Source organism: Balaenoptera acutorostrata, chromosome 5 (genome assembly GCF_949987535.1).
Source record: "Balaenoptera acutorostrata chromosome 5, mBalAcu1.1, whole genome shotgun sequence".
Classification (NCBI taxonomy): domain Eukaryota; kingdom Metazoa; phylum Chordata; class Mammalia; order Artiodactyla; family Balaenopteridae; genus Balaenoptera; species Balaenoptera acutorostrata.
The window spans coordinates 81,817,305-81,845,098 of NC_080068.1; the positions used below are offsets into that span (position 1 = coordinate 81,817,305).

The window sequence follows — 27,794 nt, forward strand, 5'->3', positions numbered from 1 at the left end:
TGAGAAAAAAACAACTTCTTAATATAAAGCAAGCAGGAACTTGTGGTTTGTAATAAAATTCCCAATGACAGAATCATAAAAGGTTTCAGAAAATTAGGTGCCTTCAAAAATTTAGACGGAAGTGAAAATAATATACTCTGAAAACAAAACAAAACACCTGTGATTCAGAGTGAGGCTCCAATGATGAAGTCATTGATGTCAAAGTTGCAAGTTAAAATTTGAATAAAATTATTTTATAAAATATGCATGGAAAAGGCAGTATTTACACATTGATATATAATTTTACTTTTATGAATAGTTTATCTAAAATGATGAACTATAAGTCTATTATAAGTAGACATATGCCTATTTTATCTACATTCCTAAAATTTTATGTTTGGCAAAAGTAATATTGGATTTTCCTTTATAGAAAAATGGAGGGATTACTTTAAATTCTGTTCTGTAATAATTCTGGGTGTCAGAGATTTGGAAAGGCTTGAGAGGGAGGTGGGATTTGAACCTAGTTTTGAAGAATAATTCGACAAAAGAGAATAGAATTAGATGTATTGAGAGACTATTTTCTAGGTGCCTTAGATATGTAATCACATTAAATTCTCACAGGTATTATTATTCCCAGCTTACAGATGGAGAACTTGAGGCTCAGATAAGTTGAATTTGCTCAAAATGCCACAGCCTACACTGATCAGGCTTCGTTTTGAGCACAGGCCTTTGCAATTCCAGCACTGTGTGCTTTCCCTAATAGGCAATCAAGTGCAGAGGATGGTTCCTGGAGAAGACTGGGTTGGAATTCTCTCTGTCTTATGGAATATTTGGTGTAAATCATGCAACATCTTTTTCCTAAGTTTCTCATAGTGGGGATAATAACTCTATCTTTTCAAGGAGCTGCTGAGATTATTATATGAGCTTTTACAAGTAAATTGCTGGGAATAGCAACTGGCACATAAATGCTCTATGGGTGTTCACCTTGATGATGTAAGGAAAAGGGAAGGAGGAAAAGGATGGAGAGGGGAGGAGAGGAGGATGGTTTCCACTCAAATTGCCTCTTTCAGAAGCAGAGTGCATTCTGCGTAGGAGAGATGGGCGGAGCAAAGACATAATTTGACAAGGACAGAGCTATCCGTGCTCTCTCACTAAAAATGGAGGAAATAAGGGTTGAAGTGGGTCATTTTGGAATAAATCCAGAAATAAAAATATATGTTCCAAATACATATCTGGAATAAATAAATAGGTGGAAATTAACTGGGACTATATACTCCAATGGCCTTGGCAGTAAACAGATTTCCACACATCAATTCTTATAAAGATGTTTTTCCTGCCTCCTTTTCTCCCTGAAATGCCTCACTCTGAGGGCTGCTAAATAAATAATGTATAGCCTACGAATACAGCCTAGATGTGTTCAATTTATCCACTATTTACTATTTAATCTCTTTAAGTCTCAATTAAGCCTATGTTTATAAAACTGGAAAAAGAATTCCAACTCATGGAGTTGTTGTACAACATATATCTTAGGTGTTTGGCTAGAACCTGGTATGATTAGTGCCTCAGACGTCTTTTATTTTCCTTCATATATGAAGGTTCTTAAGATCAGCATACATCTTATAACCAATGAGTACTTTCAATGAGGGAGCATTGTTTTTCTTTCGCTTCCCGGAGCTATTATTAAATCATTGGTGTGCCTTAACAGTGCTTAACTTTATTTCCCCTCAGAGAAGACTGTAAACCTAGGGGTCATGTTGTATTTGCTAACCACTGTATTTTCAAACTATTAAAAAGTAAATGTTCAATAGAATTTTCAAACAATAAATGACAGAATAATAATCAAGGGACTAAGATATTGCTGCAAAGAGGCACAAATTCTCAGTTATTTTATAAAATCTACCAAGAGAAGTAACTTGAGGACTCAGCAGCATTCAAGTAACGATGCTTGACGTTCTGAGACATACCATAACTGATGTAAGAATTTTCGTTTATTTATAACCCACCTTGTTCAGAAAAGGATTTAAGATGGCTTACAAAGATAAAAATAAATGACAAGTATGTGAGAACTCCGAGGGAGAGGAAAAAAATAAAAAAAACACAGAGTATGGACTTAACATGAAGTCAAGAAAGAGCCACAAAAATAAAATTCTACAGGAATTTAAAAAAAAAAAAAAAGACAATTCTCGAGGTTTGGAAAATGTCAAGAAAACTTTCCTGGTGGAACTAGGGCTTGCTATAAAGTATTTAGTTCAAAAGAAACTGGAGATTTGGTGTCTCTGGAGCATGCTTGCCACAGCTGTCTCGGAGTCTCCCCGGGGGCAGGAGGGTGCTTTTTGATGGGCAGGTGTTTTGGTGAAGATGAGGCCTCCCAAGGGCCTGGGCTCCTGGGAAGCCTCTCACACTTCGGGCTTCACCAATTATTTCATTTTCATAATAAGCTCAGCGCTTTCCCTAATTGCTTTACTTCTATCAACAGGTCTAGGGGAAAGATAAGGACATTTCATCTTTTAAGGGAGAGAATTTCAGGCACAGCCTGTAAAAAGGTGTTAACTAAAAAATAAGGAGCTGGCCCTTGAACTCACCGGCAGACAAGTGGATTTTATGGACACTTAGGTATTCCGGGGCGCACAAGGGATTTTCTTTTTGGATTCCCGTATTTTCTTGCTGTCTTATTTTTACTTCCAAGGGCAGAGTGTCAAGGTCCAAGTCCAAGGGGAAATGTCTTTCCCGGATCTAACAATCTCAGGTGCCAGAAGGACCAGGGCAAGGTTATCCCTTCCCTCGGAGGTGGGGCGGTGGGGGGGGGGGGCGTGGAGACCAGAAAGGGGAATTTAAAAAATCAATGAGGAGGCTGTGTTAGTTCAGATCTAAATGGAAAATCACCTCCACCCCTTAAAGCTCTGTCTGCTTGGGCAAGTTGTTCTGCCCCGCAGACTCCTCAACTAGAAAATGGGAATATTAATCCCCTCCTCACAGAGACAACGTGAAGGAGGATCCGACATAATGCATTCAGCCTAATCAGCACGGGGCTTGGTAAATAGATTCCCGGGCCCATCGAATGCAACTTTACGCAGAAGCAGCCTGGGAAAATTAGCGCCCTAGATGAGTCTTAAGTTTGGGAAACGCTGAGGCAACCTGGAAAGTACTTAGTAGAGTAATACGAATAACCAGTGGTGGTGAGGTTCCGCCCAGTTGACAACCCACCCATCAGTGCGTACCGACCAACCAACTGGCCGGCTGGCCGGAGCCAGGGTAGGGTCACGGGCATCTCCGTTCCAGGAGGGTCATGACCTCGCCGCTTTGGGCTCCGGGACGCGTCCTCGCAGCTTGTCCAACCCCGCCGGGAGCCTCGGGGCCAAGGTGCGCCAGGTGGCGAGAGTGCCAGGCGCGGCCAAGTCGCGGCGGACTGAGTCAGCCACCCAACTATGCTGTGGAACCCGGGAGGCCGGCTCGGCTGCCCGGATCACTGAGCCCCGCTGCCCCCACGCCAGGCGCCTCTCCCCGCCCCCGCTGGCCGGGAGGAAGCGGCCGAGGCGCGGCGCCGAAGCACCTGGGCAGGGCGCAGGCGGCGGGCGCGGCGCTTCCGGAGCTGCGCGCAGGTCCGCGCTCCCCGCCTCCAGGTGCGGCGGCCGCGGCGTGCCGGCGGGAGTGACAGCGCCGCCCGCGCGGCCGCCTCCTGGAAGCAGACGCCGTGCGGGCAGCTGGCGGGGACCGGGAAGGAGGAGGCCCCGCGCCTGGGGCAGACGGGTGAGGGTCGATCGAACCGGCCGGGAGAGAAGCCGGCGCTTCGTCGCGCCTCCCAGGTCCGCTGCCCGCGCGCAGGGCGAGTCTCGAGGGCCGCGGTGGGCTGGTCGGCGGGGCCGCGACCGGGGCGGGAGGACCGTCTCGGACTGAGCCGGGGCTTTCCGGCACCTTTCCGGGTAAATTTCCAGAGCGCCAAGTGTTCGGCTCCGGTTTCTGCCCCTTGGATTTCGCTCCCGCATGTGGGCGTCTAAAAGGAAACCAGAAGTGGGTAAGTGACACAAAAACTCCGCTTGCGAATGGGAGTTGACTCGGGAGGGTGACAATCCGGTTAGACAACTAGACCCCTTCCTCGAAAAGGAGCTGCCCTTTCTTGAGTTTCAGGTACCATTTTCTCGGTAGAGATAATGAGTTTGCTCGGATCTCCGTGCTCCCCCGCACCCTGCTTGTTCTACACTTTGAGACGGCAGGCCTGTTAATTAACTTTAATTACAATCATTTGCCCTCCACTTGCCTGAACCCAACCTTATACTCGAGAGCTGTCGACAGTGAGTTTACCAGATTGATCTCGTTTACTTTTGGAGACAGAGTCTCCTGGGAGAATGGGTGCCCATCTCATTAAGTAAAGTAAATTCATCCTCGCTTGTTTTCTTAAACGTTTCCCTCACCTTGCGGCGATCTGGAGCAATTTTGATATTGGGGAAGGCTTCGTGAAATCATATTGTGAACTATAACCTTTGATAATTACAGGCAAGTTAGAAGCTAGTTTGTGTGGAATAGTGACATTTTAGGCTGTCGCAAGTTTGTATGGTGACAGCAACTTTTTTTTTTTTTTTGCAAGCTTGTCCTTGAAGTAGGCTGCTCAGTGGAATATACTCTTTTGGTTAAAAAAAAAAAAGTGTACTGAAAAGTAAGCTATTTTTAAAAGTACGTTTAATCGGATGTCACTGTGATTACCAATAACAATATTGTACTTACAAGCTCAGTATTGATTTCCCCCCGCACTTAAGCACTCTACACCCAGACGAGTCTATGGAACATTGCCCATAAATAATTGGAAGATGAAGTTATGGCTGTTTTAAAAAGGAAGCTAACTTTTTTAAGGGGGGAAAAAAAAAGAAAAATATTTTTGAACTCTTAGTTGTGACTTTTATGCCCTTACAAGAGAAATATTGAGGGGAAAATCCTCATGGCATTCCACTGTTTAACTATGTTTAAAAAAGAAAGAAAAAAGTAAAATGGGTCATGGAACTAGGCTAGAGCCTAAAGTGGAAATATCTCCCTGGCTCCTTTTCAAACAGATATTTAACACATACACACTTAAGGTGGGTCTTGACACCAAGAGTGTTTTATATAGACTTGATTTGTCAGTACTAAAAGATTTATTTAAATTAAAATGTACCTAGAGGGGAAGTCAAATGACTTGTTAAAACTTATTTATCTGGTCATGTGTGTGTTTGTATTTTTTCCTTCCTCTGTAAGCCTGTCAGATTTTATATGGATTGTCCCTGAAAGGAGAAACGGATGGTACATTTAAAAACACACACACACACACACATATATATATATATATATATATATATATATATATATATATATATATATATGTATTTTTCCTGAGTCTCTTGAATATTAAATTTTTTTTTGAATGAAAGATTCTTTGACTTCTATAGTGCTTCACAGTGTTCAAAAGATTCACACACATGATTTCATATAATCCCATAATAGCCCTTTTTTCCCCCCACCTACTCCTGTATTACCCCTTCCCCTGTCCCTCTCCCCACTGGTAACCACTAGTTTGTTCTCTATATTATCTGTGAATCTGCTTCTAAAAACAAATTCTTAATCATCTAGCATCACTACAACTTTCTAGCAGTGTTTGAGGCTCATAGATATTCAGTGAGTACTTTTCAATTCAACTACTTCCTGTCATTAAGTATAGGACTAAGATTATAATGAATTGCAGTTTTCTTGGAACCTCTTACATTAGCGCCATAAGACTATGAAGTTTTAAAAACTCACTTAGGACTCCGGGTTGTGAACTTCATGATATTTGAGAAGTTATTTCTTTTTGCTTTGTTTCTTTCTATCCCACCTCCTTGCAACTTTGAGAAAGTTTGATGAAAGATGCTATAAAAATGCTACTTATAAATGACAACCATTGCTTTTAACAAGTGGTTCTTTTAATGTTTTCTTTTAACAAGTGTTTTGGGGGTTTTTTCCCCTTGTTTGTTGACTCATTCATTGAATCCAGTTTTTGGACTTTCTAAACGGAGGGATTTTGGGAATTTTCTGTAAAATATTAGTTAGGTAAAGAACGTCTTATTAATGTTGGAAATATTTCTTATCTTTGACCAAATGTGATTGGTGAGAGACTAGAGGCTATGAGATGTCTTCTCCATCTTTTCTGTGAAGTCCTAGACCACTGTAGTTTATCATTTTAGGTTTTTTAAAGTATTGGCCAGATTAAATACATATTATAGCTAAACCTTTTGCTCACTATTTCCTTAATTGAAATAGTGGTCAATGGTATTCTCTTTGCATGATCCTTTCTAATTAGAAATTTGACCTGTGAAATTTTGTTACAGTTTTGATTCAGAACAAACTTACTTCCTTACCCATGTTATAGAGGGAACAAAGGAGTTCGGACATGGATTGGAGTAATCATTTTGAGCAGCTTCAGGGGTAAAAACTACTAGTGAAGAGGTGGGGAGAATTATTTTTCTCTGTTATACTATTTGTGTCCAAGGTGGATGAGTAGGTGAGGGAATACTCAGGAAGGAGCAAAGAAGATAAAAGTAGGATGCAAAAAATGTAGGATAAAAAAAAAGGACTTTTGGTTACATTACATAGCTTTAGGAAGAGGAGAGAATGGTTTCATCAGTTTGGAGTTGGAAAGATGATCAGGGAAAGGTAGAAGAGAAGTGTGATCTCCATGCTGATTATCAGGTGACGGGCTCCTGGGGGTGGTCGTGGTGAAAGTAGTTGCCAAGACACTTGCACAGTATCTTGATGAAGTTCACAATATTTAAGCCCATCCATGGCCACTTCCAGCTTCCTTTTCTGTCATCACCTTTCATTACCTGTTGAACCCTAGGTCCTTCCCAGCTATTCTCGTCTCCTTGATTGCCTGAAGACAGCTCCCTCATGGCCCCCTTTGTGTCATTCCTTCCACTTGAGATACTGCTGTCTCCACCTGCTACATTTCTTCCCATACATCTTGAAATTCCCCTCCAGAGCTCCTTCACTGATCACTCCATCCTCAGAGTTGTGAATTGCTGCATATTTCACTTATATTCATGGAGTTGATTTGAGATTTTTGGAGTTCCTTGGCATTCTTGAAAGATGGTGGTGCTACTTCTGTATGTAATTAAACATAAAACAATACTTAAAATATAAACCATGTGTAAGTCAAGGTCACAAAACTTGAGTTTGCTCATCATTATTCTTTAAGTGCTTTTATTCAGTACATTTGAGTCTTTCAATTTTGGTGTTCCTCCTTTACTGGCACTTACTGTCTAGTAAAGAACTGATCATATGCATGCCATTTTCCCTTGCTTACAGCCATGTCTAATCTATCCCTTTAGATTTTAAACTCTTGGAGAGAATACATTGCATTTTCACTTTCTTTATAGGACTTAGCACTGTTCTCAAATGAGATAATAGGTGTTATCTTGAACTGCAAATATTTCCCCCTGTTATTTTGGAGAGAGTAGTTAGCGTTCCTTAAATATTTATTGAATGAATAAATGTAAATAAGTGAGTCAATAAGGTGAGAGACATTTGCCGAGATACCCTCTACCTAAGAAAAAGAGACTTTGATAATTACAGAACCAATAGGAGTAAGCCCTCAAATTCACTTGGAAAAGAGGTCAGGGTGCTATTTATAAATGCTAAGAGAGGAAACCATTCACAGTAGGCTATTTTGAAACATCTGATTGTTAGTCAAAAAAATGTGACTCAAATTCAGAGAAATAGTGGAATGTACATTTGTACTAAAATTGTAAAATTGATATATATAAAAGTGCATATATCATAAGTATACATTTTATAATCTTTTTATTGAAGTATAACGTCAAGCTAGTTTTTGTCTCAGCCAATTAAACGTTAAAGCTGTGTTCAGTGTAGCATGAAATAGAACAGACTCCTGAAGAATATGTATGTACCGTGCTCATATCAAGAATTCTAAAGGGTCTGCTTTTCCTTTCAGCTGTCAGGAAACAGATGTGGCTAAACTGTAGGGGGCGTAGGAGGGGGCTGGCACCAAGCAGAGGCAGCTGCCCAGGTTTTCGGGGCACCCAGGTGGGAGTCCTCTGCAGTGGTGCCGGCTTTGGCTTATTATGACTTTTCATCATCCCCACTCCTGCTCTTGTAGGAACTCAGGAAGATCCTTGACCAAGAATTAATGGGCCCACATTAAAGGTCTCTGAATTAGAATTGAAAGTAAGTCTCAAGCATTAGGCAATTAACTTAAAATCTGGAAGGACAGTTTGAAAGAGAAAAGACTTACTGAAGCTGAGAAGATTTTCAAGCCACGTAACTAGTAGGATGTTACTGAAAACACCTAAACCCAGGTACTACTTATGCTAGTAATAACTTCTCATAATAAGTAAAGGAATGATGACTACTGGCCTTCACTGGATGTGGAAATGGATATTAAGTTCTAGATTTTGAAAGAGTTGTCTTTCAGATTGCCCAGAAAAAAGTAATCCAAACATGACTTAGTCTTTTCTCCCTGATCCAAACTGCAGAATGTTTCTGCCTGGAGCCTAGCTATTTTCAGCTCAGACCTCAGTTATTCTTCATCTAGCAGCCAATAATTACATGCTTATTGCTTGTCAGGCACTAAGACCTTTATGCATATTTACTCATTTCATCCTCAAAACAGTCCTGTGGGGTAGGCGTTATTGCTTACAGATCACTGCTTCCAGATGACAACAGTGACAACAGTGAGACTCAGAAAAATCAAGGAACTTTCCCAAGTTCATGCAAGCGTCACATGGCAGAGCTGGGATCACTGGTCATCACTGTGCTGTGTCCCAAGTCAAAAGTCTTCAGGTAAAATCATCATTCTCGCTACTATAACCACATCTATATTTTACTAAATTAATAAAACTATGTTTACTGCCGTGTGAAGTGCTTTGTAGGTTTATTAGAAGAATAATTTACAGTGCTAATTGAAAGGAATGCAGTTTTATTAGGCTGGCAGAAGAATGCCAGTCACACCATGTATGACCAAGTGCAATATTGTATACAGTGTATGAGTTAATAATCAGCCAACATTTTTTGCACACTTATAATTCATGTCAGGTACTGTTCTATATACTTTATATATTTTACTTGTTTAATTCTAACAGGAATCCTATCAGACATGTTGTCTTCATTTTACAGACAAGGAAACTGAGCTTCAGGGAAGTTAAGTAACTCCAGGGACACAGTAAACAACTGGGAAAGACAGGGTTGGAATTGCAGGCAGCCTGACTCTAGAGCATTGTGCTTTGTGTACTATGGCCTGAATAAGAATTAACTGTAAGTGACTTGTAGGCTTCCATATTTACCCACTTACATGGACACATATACTCACAGCTGCAAAGGTATATACAACTTAGTTTGCAAGGCATGGTATATTTCAGTAGCATTTCCCTAGTGACTCTAAGTCCTTATGCATAACTAGACAGTCAAATGAGAGGGAAAATATGACCTCCTCAACATCCCTCTACTGTGAAATCAATTGCGTAGCTTTTAGGAGGCATCACAGTTAACAGCACAGATTGTGGAGTCCGACTCTTAGAATTCTGGAATTTCTCCGCTGTTTATCTTCTGTGTGGCTTTGGGCATGGGTCTTTCAAGGCAGCTGTGAGGATTGAATGAGATCCTATACAGATGGTTTGTAAACACTCCACAGATATTGGCTATTACTATTAGCAATGTAAGTCTGAGGGAGAATGAAAGACGAAGGATGTGTTTTGATGAATGGGAAAGAGAATGCTTAAGGTAGAGAACATGGGGCAGTGAAGGTCAGAGCCTGTGGGTGACCACAGTTCAGAGAGATGGCCAGGTTGAGGGAACTGGGTTTCCTGTAAGGGCTTAAATGGGGGTAGTGTTGCCACAGGCTAAGGTAGGTGACCGATGGTAGGGGAGAGGCATACTAAATGACCAAGTTTACAGCTTCTGAGGTGAAAGTACTCAGACTAGAACAATAGGATTCTTGACCTCTGACCTTTTGTAATCTGCTCTGTACTGTAGGATGGAGTAATACAACAACAAGGGTGCTTTCTCAAAACCACTTCCTCTTCTGCATGGTTGTAGGGAACACGGTGGAAGATTTGTCTTTATGAATATGTGGAGTTAACATCTTGGTGTTAAACAGTGAATTTGCTTGATATGCAAATACAGCGATACCTATTTCTCGTGACTATATTCTGTACTGAAACAAAGGTGGAATTCTGTAAGACCTGTAGCCTGAACTAACTAGCTCAGTGTATTATTTATATGGAGCGCCCTAAGTTTTTAAGAGATTAGCTGTTTCTCCACGTTAGTAATTTGAAGTCAGGGACACTTCTTTTTTTTTTTTTTTTTTTTTTTTTATAATCTTTTTATTTATTTATTTATTTATTTATTTTTATATTTAATTATGGCTGTGTTGGGTCTTCGTTTCTGTGCGAGGGCTTTCTCTAGTTGCGGCAAGCGGGGGCCACTCTTCATCGCGGTGCGCGGGCCTCTCACTATCGCGGCCTCTCCTGTTGCGGAGCACGGGCTCCAGATGCGCAGGCTCAGTAGTTGTGGCTCACGGGCCCATTTGCTCCGTGGCATGTGGGATCTTCCCAGACCAGGGCTCGAACCCGTGTCCCCTGCATTGGCAGGCGGATTCTCAACCACTGCGCCACCAGGGAAGCCCAGGGACACTTCTTTTAATTATCTATAGTGCCAGGTATCCTTTAGGGATAGCTGATTAGCTGTAAAGATTTGGACGAGTAAAAATTGTACCTGAGGTTTCTACCTTGGGTATCATTGTAGGATGTCCTAAGTCATTTTTCTTATCTACTGCCACTCAGTCATTATGACCAGCAAAAGAAATTTCTTACACATTTCTTGATTTCCCCTTGGGAGATAGTTCCCCTCAATTGGGGACCACCATTCTGGAATACAATAAACTTCCCTTGTTTTTAGAATGTGTAAGACTTGTACTGATGACACTGAAAAGTTTTACTACTCATGTGGCAGCCTAATTTCTTGTATTTGGTACACATCTTCTAAGGTTCCTTTCAGTCCTGGGATCCTATGATTGTTAAGCCATTATTTTGACATATTTGCAGGCTTCTAAATACTGTAAGGTTATGTTTATTTTTTATTTTTTATTTTTTTTAGAAATTCACGTTCTTTTATTTATTTATTTATTTACTTTTGGATGTGTTGGGTCTTCGTTTCTGTGCGAGGGCTTTCTCCAGTTGCGGCGAGCGGGGGCCACTCTTCATCGCAGTGCGCGGGCCTCTCACCATCGCGGCCTCTCTTGTCGCGGAGCACAGGCTCCAGACGCGCAGGCTCAGTAATTGTGGCTCACGGACCCAGCTGTTCCGCGGCGTGTGGGATCTTCCCAGACCAGGGCTCGAACCCGTGTCCCCTGCATTGGCAGGCAGATTCTCAACCACTGCGCCACCAGGGAAGCCCCAAGGTTATGTTTATGATTTTAAAATGGTGTGCCATTTAAAAAACAATGGATTAAACTTATGAGTGAGTTCAGTTGCACTATGCTACTTTTTACCTCCCATAAGATATGAAAATCAGGCAAAGGTGATTCCAAAAGTTGTCAGCACTGAACACTTAATGACTTTATGGTTTACTGGAGTGACCCAAGGTTTTCAGTTATTTTCTTTCCTAGTTCAACTAGGGAATATGACAAAGTTATACTGGTAATGGGTGGGGGGATGGGTAGTGGGGAGTGGTTTACTGTGGTGGTTTTTCATACTTGAGGCATTTGGAGGGGGAGGGCTATCCCAACCCATAAATTTTTTTTATTGAAATATAATGGATTTACAATATTGGTTTCAGTTGTACAACATAGTGGTTCAATATTTTATAGATTATACTCCATTTAAAGTTATTACAATCTACTGGCTATGCTGTTTAATATATCCTTGGTGCTTATTTTATACGTATATATTTGTATTTCTTAATCTCCAACCCCTATCTTGCCCCTCCTTGCTTCCCTCTCCTCACCACTAGTTTGTTCTCTATATCTGTGAATCTGTTTCTGTTTTGTTACATTCATTTTTTAGATTCCAAATATAAGTGATAACATAGAGTATTTGTCTTTCTCTGTCTTATTTCACTAAGCATAATATCTCTAGGTCCATCCACATTGTGGCAAATAACAGAATTTCATTCTTTTTTATGGCCGAACAACATTCCATTGTATTCCGTGTGTATATGTATCACATCTTCTTTGTTCATCATCTGTTGATGGACACTTAGGTTGCTTCCTTATCTTGGCTATTGTAAATAATGCTGCTGTGAACATTGGGGTGCATGTATCTTTTCAAATTAGTGTTTTAGTTTTTTTCTGATATATACCCAGGAGTGGAATTGCTGGATCATATGCTAGTTCTATTTTTAGTTTTCTGAGAAACCTCCATTCTATTTTCCACAGTGACTGCACCAATTTACATTCCCACCAACAGTGTATGAGAGTTCCCTTTTCTCCACATCCTCGCCAACATTTGTTATTTGGGTTCTTTTTGATGATAGTCATTCTGATAGGTGTGAGGTGATATCTCATTGCGGTTTTGATTTGCATTTCTCTGATGATTTGCAGTGTTGAGCATCTTTTCATGTTCCTGTTGGCCATCTGTATGTCTTCTTTGGTAAAATGTCTATTCAGGTCTTCTTCCCACTTTTTAACTGAGTTGTTTGTTTTTTTAATATTAAGTTTGATACTGAATATGTGAGCTGTGACCTTATTGGTCATATCATTTGCAAATATTTTCTCCCATTCAGTAGGTTGTGTTTTTGTTTTGTGGATGGTTTCCTTTGCTGTGCAAAAGCTTAAGTTGGATGTAGTCCCATTTGTTTGTTTTTGCTTTTGTTTCATTTGCCTTGAAACAGATTCAAAAAAAATATTGCTACGATTTATGTCAAAGAGTGTTCTGCCTGTGTTCTTTTCAAGAGTTATATGGTTTCTGGTCTTACATTTGGGTCTTTAATCTATTTTGAGTTTGTTTTTGTATATGGTGTGAAAAAATGTTGTAATTTCATTGATTTACATGAGACTGTCCAGTTTTCCCAGCACCACTTATTGAAGAAGAGACTGTCTTTCCTCCATTGTAAATTTTTGCCTCCTTTGTCATAGATTAATTGGCCATAAGTGTGTGGGTTTATTTCTGGGCTCTCTATTCTATTCCATTGGCCTGTGTCTGTTTTTGTGTCAGTCTCATGCTGTTTTGATTACTGTAACTTTGTAGTATAGTCTGAAGTCAAAAAGTGTGATACCTCCAGCTTTGTTCATTTTTCTGAAGATTGCTTTGGGAATTTGAGTTTGCTTTTGTGGTTCCATGTGAACTTTAGGATTATTTGTTCTAGTTCTGTGAAAGATGACATGGGTATTTTGATAGGGGTTGCATTAAATCTGTATATTGCTTTTGGTAGTATGGCCATTTTAACAATAGTAATTCTTCCAATCCATGTGCACAGGATTTTTTTGTATCATCTTCATTTTCCTTCATCAGTGTTTTATAGTTCTCAGAGTATAGGTCTTTCACCTTCTTGGTTAAGTTTATTCTTAGGTATTTTTTTCTTTTTGATGAATTTTTAAAAGTCCCATAAGTGGTTTGGAATGCTTCCAGTTGTCCTACTGCCAACCTTCTCCTCTCCCCGATTTTTGATTTGAAGATCTCTTGTAGTGGTTAGATGGATTGGAGAAATCTGTATTTGAGTCCTGTTCCTGCTCCTTAGAAGCCTGGTGACCTAAATAGACAAAACTTTAAAACTTTGTTTACTTTCCACTTGTTATCTTAAATCATCTCAAAGATGGGAAGGGGTCATTCAGCAAACATTTATTGAGCACCTTTTATATGCCTGACAGTGTTCAAACTTAAGGCCTAGAGCAGTGAACAATAGACAAGATCCCTACCCTCTTGTAAAAGTCCACCGATGTCAGGTAGTGACAAATGCCATGAAGACAGAGAAAGCAAGGGTAAGGAATACTGAGGCACAAGGCATGCTTGTATGCATAGGGGCATTAGGGAGGGCCTCTCTGAATAGGACACATTTCAGCAGAGACCTACTCAAGTGATGGAGTGAGCCATGAACCATGGGTATATGTTGGGAAAGTAGATTTGAAAGAGATGGAAGGGTGAGAGGTAGGGTCATGAGGTGGGAATAGGACTGAAGCCAGCTTAGTGGTGATTGACTGATGGGGTGTCAGGGGGCAGTCAGGGGAAGCCAGGGAAGATGAAGTGGGGAAGTTGCAGGGAGTGATGTGGTGTGACTTTCGTTATAAAGTGAATCATTCTGGCTGCCGTACTGAGAACATGCTGCTTGTGGGGGCAGGGGGCCAGGACAGAATCTGGGATATCAGTCAGGAGGCTGTTGCAGTGGTCTAAGATAGACAAGATAGTGGCTTGGGCTAGGATGTGAGTAGGAGAGGTGGTGAAAGCAGTTGTACCTTTAAGGTGGAGCTCAAGAAGATAATAAGATTATGGTTATTAAGTGATACTGAAAGCCAGACATATAGCAGGTGCTCCTAAATGTTACTTCCCTTTTACTTATACTTTCTCTTGGAAATGGGTCAGGATAGCACAGGCAAATGTACATTCACATCTGTAATGCTGTTTGTACGTTCTCTAAATATGTACTGCATATACATCATATACTATGTATAAACAAATAATTTGACTGGCATTTATTGACAGCTTATATGGGCTGGTCATCATCTTGGCAGATTTAATAGTTTATTATGGGATAATAAAAATAATTATAATGACAAATACTTGTTTAACATTTGCTGTGTGCCATTGGTGTTCTTGATGCTTTACAAAAGCTTTATGAAATAGGAACTATTATCACTCCTACTTTCCTGATGAAGAAACTGAGGCACAGAGAGGTTAAATACTGGGATTTGACCAAGATTGTCCAGCTCCAAAATCCTGGCTTTTGCACTGCACTATCCCACTTCTATAGGTTACTATGGAATGAATAGAATGTGATTCAATGCTAAGAAGTAAATGTGGTTGGAACACAGAGAAGAGAGTGTTTCTTGTTCACTAGAGACCTTGTGAAGGAAATAGCATTTGAGTTAGACTTCAAAGAATGGGAAAGATTTCAACTGTGGGAAGATAATGGCTTAGTGATGAAAATAATTATAATGAGGGACGTGAATATGTACTAAACACTCACCGAGGACTAAACACCATTTTAACACTTAAGGTGGATTATCTCATTTAATCTTCACCAGCACTGAGGTACCTTTGAGCATTTCCATTTTATGGGTAAGGAACCAGACACATACACACGTGCCTATGAGAGCGGAGGAGGGTGGGAATTGAATATGACTCCAGACTCCTGGGCTGTGTTTGGAAGGGCATCCATCCTAAGGGGGGAGAGTGATGGGCTTAGGCTCAGGTATGAGGAATTTAAAACCGAACCAAATTTTGTTGTGCATCCCAGTCATCTTTGGAATGTGTTACAAATATAGATTCTCGGGCGTGTTATCATCAGTTGTTGCTGTACAGCAGATCCACTGACCGGCACCTGGAGAGCCACAAACTTAAGAGCATGGCATGTGTGCCTGGTGCCCAAGTGGAGGTCAAAACATGGAGGGCTTTGATTTCATGTTAAGGAGTTTGCACCTGGTAGACTTTTATGGTTAGGCGTGCCCATCTATTTGCATCTGGTGACGTGCCTGGGGGCTTGAAGCCTCTGAAGTGGATCTGTGAACACCCTTGGGTGGTCAGACTGTTAAAAAGTCAGATGATTGGAGGATGCAGCCGACACAAAAGTGCAGAGAGGATTGTAAGGCCTGTGGCAGGGAGCTTCTCTGGGTCACGAAAAGGAATCTGGTTCATTAGCCCTATTCAGCATGTCCACCGATAGCAGAGAGAGGTGGTTTTGCTTAGAACATTTGGTATAGCCATCCCTGAGTCAGCCACTCAGGAAGTTTATGTGTAAGAGACAAAAAGGACTTGTGTATGAAAACACGAAGGCTCCCACACGCACACACACACCCCCAAAAAATTCACAAAATGGGCTTCCGAACCACTGCTACCATCCTTCCCTGCCGGCCTCCCATCTTTTAAACATGTCCCAAGCACTTTGCAAATTTCTAGAAACCTAGTTAGAGATGTATATGGAGAAGGGAGTGATTCATTCTATTTCAGGGGGTTGATAGGAAGCCTTCAGAGAGGAAGTAATACCTGCCTACTCAGAATTTAAAATAGTGCCGAGGATTTTGCAAAGTGTGTAGATTTGCAAGCAGTTGCAGCATACGCAAAAGGTGTGGGACCATTTAACAGTTTGCTGCCTGGGGGAAATGGTAATTAACAATAATGTGCTAAAGTCAGTGACGTGGCACAGGTTAAACCTGAGCCTGAAGTTAGTACATGGGAACACCCACCTTGCAGGAAATGTGTATGAGGTACGGTATCTGGAACACCATTGCCGTTTACATCAGTAGTAGCTGCTGCTGTTTTTATGGTTAGACTGAGACCAGACTGTTGTATGGCATCCCAAGGAGCTTAGACTGTCTTGTTCAGATGTGGAGTGACAGGCCAAATCTGGATTTTCAGTAGTTCAGTGGTACATGGAGACCGGGCTGAGGGGCTTGTTGAGATGGTTGCGGTAATTCAGGCAGGAGATGTAATGAGGGTCTGAACTGTCTTGAGGGGGGTGGAGGAGTGTATTAGTTCACGTTTGTTTTCACAGTTCTGGAGGCTGGGGAGTCCGAGATCAAAGTTCCAGCCGATTTGGCTATAACTATTTCCATTTTGTGATGGGCAAACAAAATTAGCGAATGCGTTTTTTTTAAACAAAATAATTTTGTGAACGAGAATAATATATCTGAGAATTAGGCTCATACGTGGTGTTGAGGTTTAACTTTCTACTTTTTTTCCCTGACATTTTGTCATTTTGAGTGTGACGGAGGGATACGTGTTTGACAAAGGCATTTCCTGCCTTTCATCTCTTGTTTGTACTTTTATTTCTCTGTTTCTGCAGTGCTGCCTGAATACGATATGTGCTTTCCCTTTTTTCGTATACTCACTTGTCAATGTTGGCTGATGTTTTTGAATAGTTAAAGCAAGAGCTTATGGGCATGTAACACATAGAGACTCTGAGTTATGTCTTTTGAGGAGCTACTTTGAGATGTGATTTCCAGAAATATTGTATCCTTGCTTGCTCAGATAAATATACCTTGTTTGGCTGTGTCTCGTTTTATTACTTCAGTGTGTGGTTGTTATGCATATTCTGTATTTGTTTCTTTTTCCTGATGCATAATATACAGACATTTTTGCATACCATACATTTTTACAAACTGAATGCAGCCATGTAAACAGCACCTGATAAATCAACTTTTTAAAAAATTAATGTTGTTTATGAGAAAAATGAACCTATGTGTATATGCTGTGTATGAAGGAAAATGTGACCTTCAAACTTTTTCCTTTTCCTTTCATATTAACTTCCTGTTATCTACTGTACAGTTGCTCAACTAGTCTTATCTTGTATAACAGTATTTACATACAATGCTGCTGCAATTTTGAAGTGAAAATTATTAACCTAAGAAGTATGTTCTAACTGTGCTTTTGGAGAGAGTCTTTGAAGAAGGTGTACTAAAGGGGGAGTCATTCATATCTAGTTAGGTTCTATTAAGAAAAATTATCTAAAATTTGGAAATCAAAAGAATGTACAGCATGTTCCTTCGATGCCTTGTTGGGGGTATTGTTTAACAGGCTCACATCAGGGATATTTAATTCTAATTCTTGTGCTCCACTTTCCATTTACTATTTGGTTAGAGCCCCGGACTGAGAAGTTACCTGTTAGCTTATAGATTTTTGTCTAGTAGAAAGATATCTCCAAAGGTTATGGTTTTATTGCCCTGTAGGGCACTAACCAGTTTTTTATCTAACCTACCCATTTTATTCGAGCACTGAAAAAAAAAAGAAAAAAAAAAGCCTTTTCTGATGGATTGTATAAATCTCTTCCACAAATGCTCTTGGAACTAGCCCTACCACCTTACTGGTTCCCTCATTAATTAGTGAATGAATTTTTTTGGATACATGTTCATTTTATATTTGAGAATCATTTTTTTTACCTTTTTGAAAATCATCATTTGATACTAGCATAACATTTCTGTCCTGTCCCTTCACACTCTACCTAGGAATTGACTTTCTAAGGCATACAAAGTAATGCACAAAGATTCCAAACTCTCAGCGAGCACAAGTAATGATCCTCATTTCTATTGTTTTTCTTCAGAGAACGTTTATAATGTAAAACTAGTTTTAATACCAAAAATGTCCTAATAAATTGCTTTTCTTTTTTTCTAGGCTTAAGCGCATAAAGCATTCACTGTGCAGAAAATAACATTTTGAGATAAGTGATAGAGGAAAATCCAATACAGAAGTGCACCCTCTTGTGTGCGTATTGCATTGTACCGCTTGTATCACATTGCCTAGTAATGAAGCCACCATTATGTCCTCAGTCAGTGAAGTGAATGTTGATATCAAAGATTTCCTAATGAGCATTAATTTGGAGCAGTACCTCTTACGCTTCCGCGAGTTTGGTTTTAATAATGTAAGGGACTGTGCAGAAATAAATGACAGCGTGCTCCTCAAAGTTGGAATATCACCTACAGGACACCGGAGGAGGATACTTAAACAGTTACAGATAATCCTGTCAAAAATGCAAGATATCTCAATATATGCAAATGTTCATAAAACAAAGAAGAATGATGAGACTTCAGAGGATCACCATGCTCCGTCTTCTGTTCAGAACACCTGCCTAGAACTTTCAGATTCACACAGTGTTCAGACACCCCCAACGCAGTTGGAGACTGTTACAAGAAGTCTTGATCAAAATGAGGTTAGTGTGGAAAATAGCCAGTCTTTTAAATCAGATGATAAGCTGACTCTTCCTACATACAACTTTCCCATTCCGGAAGAAGAACCACACCTGAATTCAGATTCTTTTCAAGGTTCTTTATTTGGTAGTGAAATTACTGACGTAGAATCTTTGACTGCACAAAAGACTATCGACTCTACAACCGGAGAAGAACAAACAAAAAAAGTTGATTTGATCTCAGAAAATGTGAGCAAGCTTCCTAGTGAAGACCCTGAATTCCTTTCTTCCCCTGACTGTTCAGTACCAGAAGCAAATTTTGGAAATGGAACTAATCGTTTATTAGAAAGCTCCCCACCATCCCCATTCTTTCAATTTCAAGGAGAAATGGTTGTAAATGATTTGTATGTTCCGTCATCGCCTGTCCTAACACCTATGAGAAGTCGTAGCAAGTTGGTTTCAAGACCATCTCGATCTTTTCTGCTAAGACATCGGCCTGTACCAGAGCTTCCAGGGTCAGCAAAAGGAATTTCAGGGAGGTAAGAATTTTTATGATAACTTTTGTGTATTCAATTTGGGGGAATTTAGTTATTTTTTAACAATTTTATTTTCAGTGTTCATTTCTAAATTTGACCCATTCAACCAACCTTTTCTTTCTTCTAAAATTTTTTGTCATGCCATCTCTCTTGTACACCACTGCCCAGAGTCTGTTTCCAACTTATGACTTCAGCTTTCTCCTATTTAATTGGGGGACTTCATTTCCCCTAATTCTGCCTGGACATTCCTTCCTGTATCTTCCTCCGTGCCTGGTATTATATTCTTCCGTGAGTGCCCTTTATATTTGAATTGCTGACTCTATCTCCCCACTAGGTTATGTGCTTTTTGGCAGGGGCCATGTTCCTAATGACTGTATCTCTACTACCTGACACGATTGGCACGAATTAATCATTCACCATGCATCTAGTGAGCACTTGCTTGGTACTGGTCACGGCACTAGATGCGGAGGAGGTAGAGAGATAAAAAGGGGCTTTAGTGTAGTGTAGAAGACATGTAAAAAGTAGTAGCAGTACAATATGAGACCACTTCAGCTGGAGACCAGAACTCTAAAGAGGGGGCCTACCGGCCTGTTGGGTCATTGGTACCCTGAGGTAACTGTGGAGTCTAAGAGGAGCTGACTTACAGCAGGGAGAGCTTTCAACCATTTCTCAAAGTTACACCTAAGATGTGGTTTTCTTCAGGGTTGCGGTGGGATTTTTTTTTTTTTTTTTTTTTTTAATTCACTAAAAGCTAACACTTGTCTCTGTTGGTAGTCATGAGGTTGTTTAAGTTCAACCCTTACTGCTATGGCACTAAATGCAATTACAGATTCCTGTAAACAGGCTCTAGGCTGGCATTTCTGCGAGATTCTCCTTCCCCCTTTGTCTCCCTGTGTATCCACTCTGTCCCTGGTGCTGGATCTTGGGTGTATTTACAAGAGAAAAATATGGAAATTTAGTATATGCAAGAGAAAACATGGCAATTTACAAGACCATGTTAAGTACCTCCCATTAGAGTGTAAACTCTTTGAGGGCAGAGGCCCTAATTAATTTGTCTTTATCATGGCATCCCTGGTGCCAATGGCAATATTGAGTATTTACTGAGAAATCAATTGGCAGTATCATTTATTAAACACCTAGAAGCTGGTTTGGTTTATAATTTTCCATGGGTTGTCTAATTCTCACATTGGCCCTCTGAAATAGGTATTATTCCTCCATTTTCTTATGAGGTAACTGAGCCTTAGGTTAATTTTTCTAGGATCACATGGGTAGTGAACTGGGATTTCATTCCAGTACATCTGACTCTATAACACACTTTCTTAACCACTCATTTAGTAAATATTCTTAAAAGTGTTGATTGCATATATAAGAAATGGAGTATTTCTTAGGAAAGTAGAAGATCACCAATTTTTGTATGACACCGTAGCTTTAGCATATTTTGCTAATTTTAAACAATTAAAAGAAAGTAAATGAGAAGGGTCTGCTATGTCTTTGCAGGAACAGAATCCTTTTGCGAGCCATAAGGATAACTTCAGATAAGAAACATTTGGCTCAAGTTTTAAATAAGTTGTGCTATTTTTCATAAATTTTTGAGAATCTTTTGATGTTCATTTACTTGTAAGTGTAAGCTTTGCACCATGTGAAAGACTTGTTATTCACATTGTGACTGAGTCTTTGAAAATGAGAATTAAAATAATGTTGAAATTAGTAGTAAAGAGCTTAGCAGGAGCTGCATCATAGCACTGCCAGAGAACCCACTGTCACCTCTCTTTTCTTCTTTGATTATGGCAGTAAATGGTAACTAGGCATTTCTGGTGATGAAATTATAAAATGAGAAAGTAAATTAAATTATTTTCAGACTTCACTGTCTGTTTTTCTTTGTGGTCCTTGCCTGAACTGCAAACAGTAATTGCAAACTAATTACAGTGTTATAATATGACTTTTAGAAAATGAAACCGTGGCTTATGTAATCCGAGATCCTCTCTAATCAAATAACATCTAAACGATATTTAGTACATTTCTTGCTGTACCATATAAATGTATTTCTTTGTGGTCAGTGATTTGGACATAATTTCTTTACTCCTTAAAGATTTCATAGAAGTGTTGACAGGAACATGATGCTGGATGTGTATTCCTGATGTGTGAGGTGCTTTGTTTCTATCTCCCTGGACATGTACCCTCACCCCCCCACCCCCTGCCAATTTATCTGATGCAATTAACTTGCCAGTCAAATGGGTTATCTTTGTCCTTGCCTTGGGCTTCTTCCCTGAATTCCTGTCTGCTCCTTTTGGGAAGGCTGGGCTGGGTGGGGCTATGCTGGACACTGGACCTCAGGATCTCTTTTTTTAAGTCCTATCTCTTGAGGGCCAGGTCAGATCTAGGCTTGAAGAGCCAGCTTCTTCCTTATCAGCTCATCTGGAGGTCTCCCACAGAGGTCTCCAAGCAGAAAGCAAGTCTCACCAGCTGCCCTTCCCTGGGAGTCGTAGGTGTGTCTTGTGATCCTTCCAGGAGGATCCTCCTTAGTGCTCAAAGCAGGAAGGAACAGGTATCTTTAGCTACTGAAGAGCTACCTGTCTTATCTTCCTCCCCAGTTTAATGATCTTCATCCATCTTTCATGTAACTGTTTTATCCTTGGCACAGTCAAAGCCCTGTCTTTTAGGTGTCATGCCTTTGAATGTTTGGGGGGACGGAAAAATAAGGAAACAGAGGTAAACGGGAGGAGGGTGGTATGCAAGGCTGCACGGTGACTGGAGTATCTGTTATAACTTGTTATAAGACTGAGGTACTATAGTGACTGAGGGCTTTTCAAAAATTTGAATTCTAAACCTGAAGTCTCCAGCCTCCTGTGAACTTTTTATTAAAAGTAAAAATCTTAGATATTTTTCTCTAGATGTATTAATACATAGATATTAAAAATGGATGCAACTATTTTAGACTTTAATGTTGAAATACATATGAACCAAAAACGTACAGAAAAATGGTAAGCAATTGTTTGCTACATTGAATTAGAAAAATACAGAAACTCATCCTGTCCTTTCCATGTTCAAGGAAAACTTTACATTTCACGTTACAGCAGAAAAATGGTTAGCATTCTAAAATTCAGACTTTTTCCTTTAAAATGACTTTTTATAAAATGGGTTGATTATTTCAGTATTTGCAAATTTTGACTTGAATATCTAAATAATGAATCAAAATTAATAGTTACCGTTTGATTTATTGTTAGAGGATAAAGGTATCTGTGTGATCCTTTTTACAAGTGAAAAGACATTAACATTTGTACTCTTTATTCATAATTTGAAAAGCCCTTTGTTTGAAAAAATATATTTTGAACTGAAGCTTCTGCTAGTTGATGAAAAAAGTTTCATGATAATGATGTAGACTTCTGTGCTGTAATCCTTCTGTAATTATTTATTCTTATCCTAAGGACATTTTTTGGAACTTTGTAGATTGAAACTTAATTATCTGTGCATTATACATTTCATATTTGTAGTCTGTGCTGTAATTAATGCACTCTTGTGTTTTCTGAATTCAGATTTGTGTGTTTTAGTTAGACATTATGTAACCTCAAGGCAGTTTTCAACTGCCGCCTAATGACTGTGGTGTTTTTCTTTTGAATTCAATCCTATAATGACCCGTAGTTCTTCTGTTATGAATTGTAAGAATTGCATTTTTTTAAAACATTCTGTGTAATGATAAGCACGGCTGCCTTGCTTAAGTAATAGGTAGGTGTAGATCATAAAGAGAGATCTTTAACGTTAATTTACCTTTATGCCTCTGCTTTTCTTGGCAATTTTAGTGATTAAAAAATATGTGAACACATAACATCTGTAAGCATGTTGAAGATTCACTTTGATAATCAGAGTTATTTTTTTGCAACTGGGTGTTTCCTTTAATATTATTTTTGAGATTTGTTCACATCCATGCACGTATTTTAGCAATAATTGCTGTATAGTATTTTATTAAATGACGGAAAACACAGTTTATTCCCCTACTAGGTCATTGGCTATTTTTTTTCACTATTACAGATGAAGAGTTCTCATACTTTTAAGAACTTTAAGAAACAATTGTGCATATTCAGTGTACCAGGAAGACCAACCATTCTTTTCACTAATAAAAAAAATAACAGTTGGCTCGTTCTACCTGAGTGTTTACATTGTGTAGGGCACACCGTATGCTCTTTAAAAACATCATCTCATTAATCCTCATAATATTCATAGGCAGCAGACCCTTTTTTTTATTCCCCTTCAATAAATGAGGAAAAGTAGGCTCAGGGCTGTTGAGTAACTTGACCAAGAACACCAAAGCATAATAACAAAAAATGATAATAGCTACTGCTTTTCTTAATGGGTTTAAAATTTTTGCTAATCAACCATGATTTATATTTCAAATTTAAAAGCAATCCGCAGTTTTTAGGATAATTGATGGGGAAATAATAGGGCAGAAAGAGGGAGAAAGGAAAGAACGTGCGCTTTGCACTCAAGACGGAATTGACCTTGAATGTTGGTTTTGTCTCCTATTAGCTGTGCGACTAGGGCTGGGAGAACCTCCTTTCCTTATTGGTAGGATTAGGACACTAGGTCCTACCTCAGTGGGCTATTAAGGGGATGAAATATGAGATGTAGATATATAAACCCCTAACAAAATGCTTTGGGCATAATAGATATTAGAATATAAAATAGCTTGTGATAATTTATTCATAGATAAATGAGAATCTAAGTTGCTAATCACCAGTTTTCGAAACAGCTTGTTTCCTGTATTGACCTAATTTTCATCTACAGTAGATCAAATGAACTTGGTTGATAGATTTGGTAATTGCTTGCAGGTGGATATTGAATAGCTCTATCAGTGAAAGTCATCGCAAACTTTTTTCTTTACATTTATCAGACTAAAAGTAAAACCAACAAAATATGCTTTAAAAATACCACTAATGGATGTACTTAAAATAATTCAAAAATCTTTTTTTTTTAAATTTCCTTTTTTTTTTTTAGTAAGTTAAGGTTGAGTTTTTTTTATTACACATGGTGGCTTAGAAAAGGGCTCATGGAGCTAGACTGTCTGAGTTTGAATCCCAGGTTAGTTACTTATGAGCTGTGTGACTGTGGAAAAGTAAGTTAACTGCTTTGTGTGCCAATTTTCTTCTTAAAAAAATGCAGATAATGATATTTCTTACTTCTTTTGGTGTTTGTGACTACACATACCACACATTATGAATGTGTGGGTATTTATAAAATTTTGAGACCTGTGTCTGACATATAGTAAATGCTTAATAAGAATTAGCAATATATATTATTAGCACAAGTTACCAAAGATGTAGAAAATTTGAGTGCTGCTCTACTCAGGGGTTCAGATTATTAATATGTATTTGTGTCAGTGACATACAAATTTGAGGAAATGATTATAGCCATGTAACAGTGTCAAGAATCTGGAGATAATGCACAAAGGGTGAATTATTTTGTAACACTTTGGTAAACTTGTGTGCCCTCCCCTGCCAAAGACAACTTCTATCCTGACTTTAAATAATGATGATTACTCTTATGATTTTAAAAATGTTTTATCTCTTAAGGATGTCCCAAACAATATACTGTAGTTTTTTTTTTTAACATCTTTATTGGAGTGTAATTGCTTTACAATGGTGTGTTAGTTTCTGCTTTATAACAAAGTGAATCAGCTATACATATACATCTATCCCCATATCTCTTCCCTCTTGTGTCTCCCTCCCACCCTCCCTATCCCACCCCTCTAGGTGGTCGCAAAGCACCGAGCTGATCTCAGTATTTGTTTTTCTCTTTCTGACTTACCTCACTCTGTATGACAGACTCTAGGTCCATCCACCTCACTACAAATAACTCAATTTCGTTTCTTTTTATGTCTGAATAATATTGCACTGTATATATGTGCCACATCTTCTTTATCCATTCATCTGTCGATGGACACTTAGGTTGCTTCCATGTCCTGGCTATTGTAAATAGAGCTGCAATGAACATTGTGGTACATGACTCTTTTGAATTATGGTTTTCTCAGGGTATATGCCCAGTAGTGGGATTGCTGGGTCATATGGTACTTCTAGTTTTAGTTTTTTAAGGAACCTCCATACTGTTCTCCATAGTGGCTGTATCAATGTACATTCCCACCAACAGTGCAAGAGGGTTCCCTTTTCTCCACACCCTCTCCAGCATTTATTCTTTGTTGATTTTTTGATGATGGCCATTCTGACCGATGTGAGATGATATCTCACTGTAGTTTTGATTTGCATTTCTCTAATGATTAATGATGTTGAGCATTCTTTCATGTGTTTGTTGGCAATCTGTATATCTTCTTTGGAGAAATGTCTATTTAGGTCTCCTGCCCATTTTTGGATTGGGTTGTTTGTTTTTTTGATATTGAGCTGCATGAGCTGCTTGTTAATTTTGGACATTGATCCCTTGTGAGTTGCTTCATTTGCAAATATTTTCTCCCATTCTGAAGGTTGTCTTTTCATCTTCTTTACGGTTTCCTTTGCTGTGCAAAAGCTTTTAAGTTTCATTAGGTCCCATTTGTTTATTTTTGTTTTTATTTCCATTTCCCTAGGAGTGGGTCAAAAAGGATCTTGCTGTGATTTATGTCATAGAGTGTTCTGCCTGTGTTTTCCTCTAAGAGTTTGATAGTGTCTGGCCTTACATTTAGGTCTTTAATCCATTTTGAGTTTATTTTTGTGTATGGTGTTAGGGAGTGTTCTAATTTCTTTCTTTTACATGTAACTGTCCAGTTTTCCCAGCAGCACTTATTGAAGAGCCTGTCTTTTCTCCATTGTATATTCTTGTCTCCTTTATCACAGGTAAGGTGACCATATTGGCGTGGGTTTATTTCTGGGCTTTCTATCTTGTTCCATTGATCTATATTTCTGTTTTTGTGCCAGTGCCATACTGTCTTGATTACTGTAGTTTTGTAGTATAGTCTGAAGTCAGGGAGCTTGAATCCTCCAGCTCTGTTTCTCTTTCTCAAGAGAGAAACTTTGACTATTCGGGGTCTTTTGTGTTTCCACACAAACTGTGAAATTTTTTGTTCTAGTTCTGTGAAAAATGCCAGTGGTAGTTTGATAGGGATTGCATTGAATCTGTAGATTGCTTTGGGTAGTAGAGTCATTTTCAAAATGTTGATTCTTCCAATCCAGGAACATGGTATATCTCTCCATCTATTTGTATCATTTTTAATTTCTTTCATCAGTGTCTTATAATTTTCTGCATACAGGTCTTTTGTCTCCTTAGGTAGGTTCATTCCTAGATATTTTATTCTTTTTGTTGCAATGGTAAATGGGAATGTTTTCTTAATTTCGCTTTCAGATTTTTCATCATTAGTGTATAGGAATGCAAGCGACTTCTGTGCATTAATTTTGTATCCTGCTACTTTACCAAATTCATTGATTAGCTCTAGTAGTTTTTTGGTAGCATCTTTAGAATTCCCTATGTATAGTATCATGTCATCTGCAAACAGTGACAGCTTTACGTCTTCTTTTCCAATTTGGCTTCCTTTTATTTCTTTTTCTTCTCTGATTGCTGCAGCTAAAACTTCCAAAACTGTGTTGAATAATAGTGGTGAGAGTGGGCAACCTTGTCTTTTTCCTGATTTTAGTGGAAATGGTTTCAGTTTTTCACCATTGAGGACGATGCTGGCTGTGGGTTTGTCATATATGGCCTTTATTATGTTGAGGTAACTTCCCTCTCTGCCTACTTTCTGGAGGGTTTTTATCATAAATGGGTGTTGAATTTGTCAAAAGCTTTCTCTGCAACGATTCAAATGATCATGTGGATTTTCTCCTTCAGTTTGTTAATATGGTGTATCACATTGATTGATTTGAGTATATTGAAGAATCCTTGCATTCCTGGAATAAACACCACTTGATCATGGTGTGTGATCCTTTTAATGTGCTTTTGGATTCTGTTTGTTAGTATTTTGTTGAGGATTTTTGCATCTATGTTCATCAGTGATATTGGCCTGTAGTTTTCTTTCTTTGTGACATCTTTGTCTGGTTTTGGTATCAGGGTGATGGTGGCCTCGTAGAATGAGTTTGGGAGTGTTCCTCCCTCTGCAATATTTTGGAAGAGTTTGAGAAGGATAGGTGTTAACTCTTCTCTAAATGTTTGAGAGAATTCACCTCTGAAGCCATCTGGTCTTGGGCTTTTGTTTATTGGAAGATTTTTAATCACAGTTTCAATTTCAGTGCTTGTGATTGGCCTCTTCATATTTTCTATTTCTTCCTGGTTCAGTCTTGGAAGGTTGTGTGTTTCTAAGAATTTGTCCATTTCTTCAAGGTTGTCCATTTTATTGGCATATAGTTGCTTGTAGTAATCTCTCATGATCCTTTGTATTTCTGCAGTGTCAGTTGTTACTTCTCCTTTTTCATTTCTAATTCTATTGATTTGAGTCTTCTCCCTTTTTTTCTTTATGATTCTGGCTAATGGTTTATCAGTTTTGTTTATCTTCTCAAAGAACCAGCTTTTAGTTTTATTGATCTTTGC

General features: G+C 39.1%; 1 protein-coding gene across 9 annotated transcripts in view; it reads left to right on the forward strand.

Moving 5' to 3' along the window:
- The first annotated feature begins 3,641 nt into the window (after positions 1 to 3,641).
- ARAP2 (ArfGAP with RhoGAP domain, ankyrin repeat and PH domain 2) overlaps positions 3,642 to 27,794 on the forward strand; it is a 211,959-nt gene continuing 187,806 nt past the window's right edge. For 5 of the 9 annotated variants that reach the window (XM_028165607.2, XM_028165610.2, XM_028165609.2 and 2 more), the window contains exons 1-2: positions 3,644 to 3,991; positions 18,252 to 19,301. In XM_028165607.2, the coding sequence (XP_028021408.2) occupies positions 18,397 to 19,301 (905 nt within the window). In that variant the 5' untranslated portion in view covers positions 3,644 to 3,991; positions 18,252 to 18,396. Of the gene's footprint in view, positions 3,992 to 4,073; positions 4,105 to 8,670; positions 8,779 to 18,251; positions 19,302 to 27,794 lie in introns of those variants that run through there. The other 4 variants (XM_057547413.1, XM_028165608.2, XM_007178836.3 and 1 more) reach the window with 4 other exon arrangements.